This window comes from Arachis hypogaea, chromosome 2, assembly GCF_003086295.3.
Source record: "Arachis hypogaea cultivar Tifrunner chromosome 2, arahy.Tifrunner.gnm2.J5K5, whole genome shotgun sequence".
NCBI lineage: Eukaryota > Viridiplantae > Streptophyta > Magnoliopsida > Fabales > Fabaceae > Arachis > Arachis hypogaea.
The window spans coordinates 63,360,096-63,361,954 of record NC_092037.1 but is presented as its reverse complement, the minus strand read 5'-3'; the positions used below and the strand labels follow the sequence as shown (position 1 = coordinate 63,361,954).

General features: G+C 47.7%; 1 protein-coding gene across 1 annotated transcript; it reads left to right on the top strand.

Moving 5' to 3' along the window:
• The first annotated feature begins 458 nt into the window (after positions 1-458).
• On the top strand, positions 459-1,859 carry LOC112726167 (uncharacterized). The gene has a single exon (XM_025775490.1). The coding sequence runs from the start codon at positions 459-461 to the stop codon at positions 1,857-1,859; it is 1,401 nt and encodes a 466-aa protein (XP_025631275.1).

The following is a 1,859-nucleotide window of genomic DNA, read 5'->3' as shown; positions in this document are numbered from 1 at the left end:
TTGACGACTTACTCGGAAGCGCTTAAGCTCGGCCTCCTCAGTGTTCGGACGAACCACTTGGCGCCCACCGTGGGGCCGAATACATCTAACCCCACTTTTTCATTCGTTTAGTCTTCTACTCTATTTTGCAGGATTCCCAATCCGCGAACATGGCTGACAAGAAAAGTCCACAACTCTCACAGGATGACCTCCTGGCCCGAATCGCCGAGCTTCAGGCGGAAGTACGAAGAATAGCCGAGCTATCAACACAGAAAAATGGAGAAAGCTCCAAAGGCTCAGCCCAAGGCACCACAGATCCTTTAAACATCATCCCGCCGAAGGAGAAGCTTACCCTCGACAACCCCTTCTCCGAGAAGATCACAAATTACCAGATGCCAAAGAACTTTACGCTACCCACCGCACTAGAACCATATAAGGGGTTCGGAGATCCCCGAGCCCACGTGAAGAAGTGACAATCAATGATGTTCTTCAACGGTCCTAACAATGAGCCCGTCCTCTGCCGGGCATTCCCCACTTACCTCGATGGTGCTGCATTACTCTGGTTTTCTAAAGTTTCTGCAGGTTCAATTTCCTCCTTTGAAGATCTAGCCAGGTCATTCATTGATTACTTTGCTGCGTCGAGAATATATGTACATGGATCGGATTATCTCGGCACCATCAAACAAGGTCAGCACGAGAGCTTGAAGGACTACATGACCAGGTTCACCGACGCCACAATGGAGATCCAGGACTTGGACCCGGCCGTCCACCTGCATGTCCTCAAGGCTGGCCTCAGGCCCAGCAAATTCTGGGAGACCATTGCCATAACAAAGCCAAAGACGCTAGAAGAGTTTCGGGAAAGGGTGGCAGGTCAAATGGAGATCGAAGAACTCCGCGAGGCCCAAAAATTGGACAAACAACCACATCGGAGAGATGAGAAAAGAACTTTCAGATCACCAGGCAGCAAAGATACTAAGAAGCCCTCCAAGCTCACACCGAAATACAACACATATACCAGATTCAATACCAAGAGAGAAAACATCATCAAAGAAATCCTCAACGCCAGAATCATAAAGCCACCAGCTCGAGCAGGGAACTACCAGGACCAAAGGTTCGTGGATAGGACAAAGCATTGTGCCTTCCACCAGAAGTTCGGCCACATCACGGACGACTGCATTGTCGCAAAGGACCTCCTAGAAAGGCTAGCACGCCAAGGGCTCTTGGACAAATATGTCGAGAGCCGGAAGGGCAGAAGAGAAAACTCGGACAGGGAAGAGAACAAACAAGCAATGGCGGACAACAACAAAAAAGAGCAGACAACTCCTGATCGACCAAGAGGAGTCATTAGCCATATATCAGGAGGATTCGCAAGCGGAGGTGAAACAAGCTCGGCCAGAAAGCGAAGCTATAGGACGATGCTAGCAATTGAAGGAACCATACAGCCAAAGAAAGACAAAGACCCAGACGTCACAATATCCTTCAACCAAGCAGACTTTAGATCGGCAAGCCCTAACCTCGACGACCCCGTGGTAATTTCTATCCAGGTCGGAGAACTGTTAGTAAGAAAAACATTGTTGGACCCAGGTAGTAGTGCTGATGTTTTATTTTATTCTACCTTTATAAAGATGAAATTATCAGAAAAACTGATACAGCCCTCCTCGGGAGAGCTAATTGGGTTCTCCGGAGAGAGAGTCCCCATTATGGGACACATATGGCTAAAGACCACAATGGGAGAAATTCCTATGTCAAAGTCAATTGATATTCAATACCTAATAGTAGACTGTTATAGCCCTTACAATATTATAATTGGGAGACCCGCCCTGAATATATTCAGAGCAGTGGTATCCACATTACACCTGTGTGTCAAGTTTCCAGTGTAG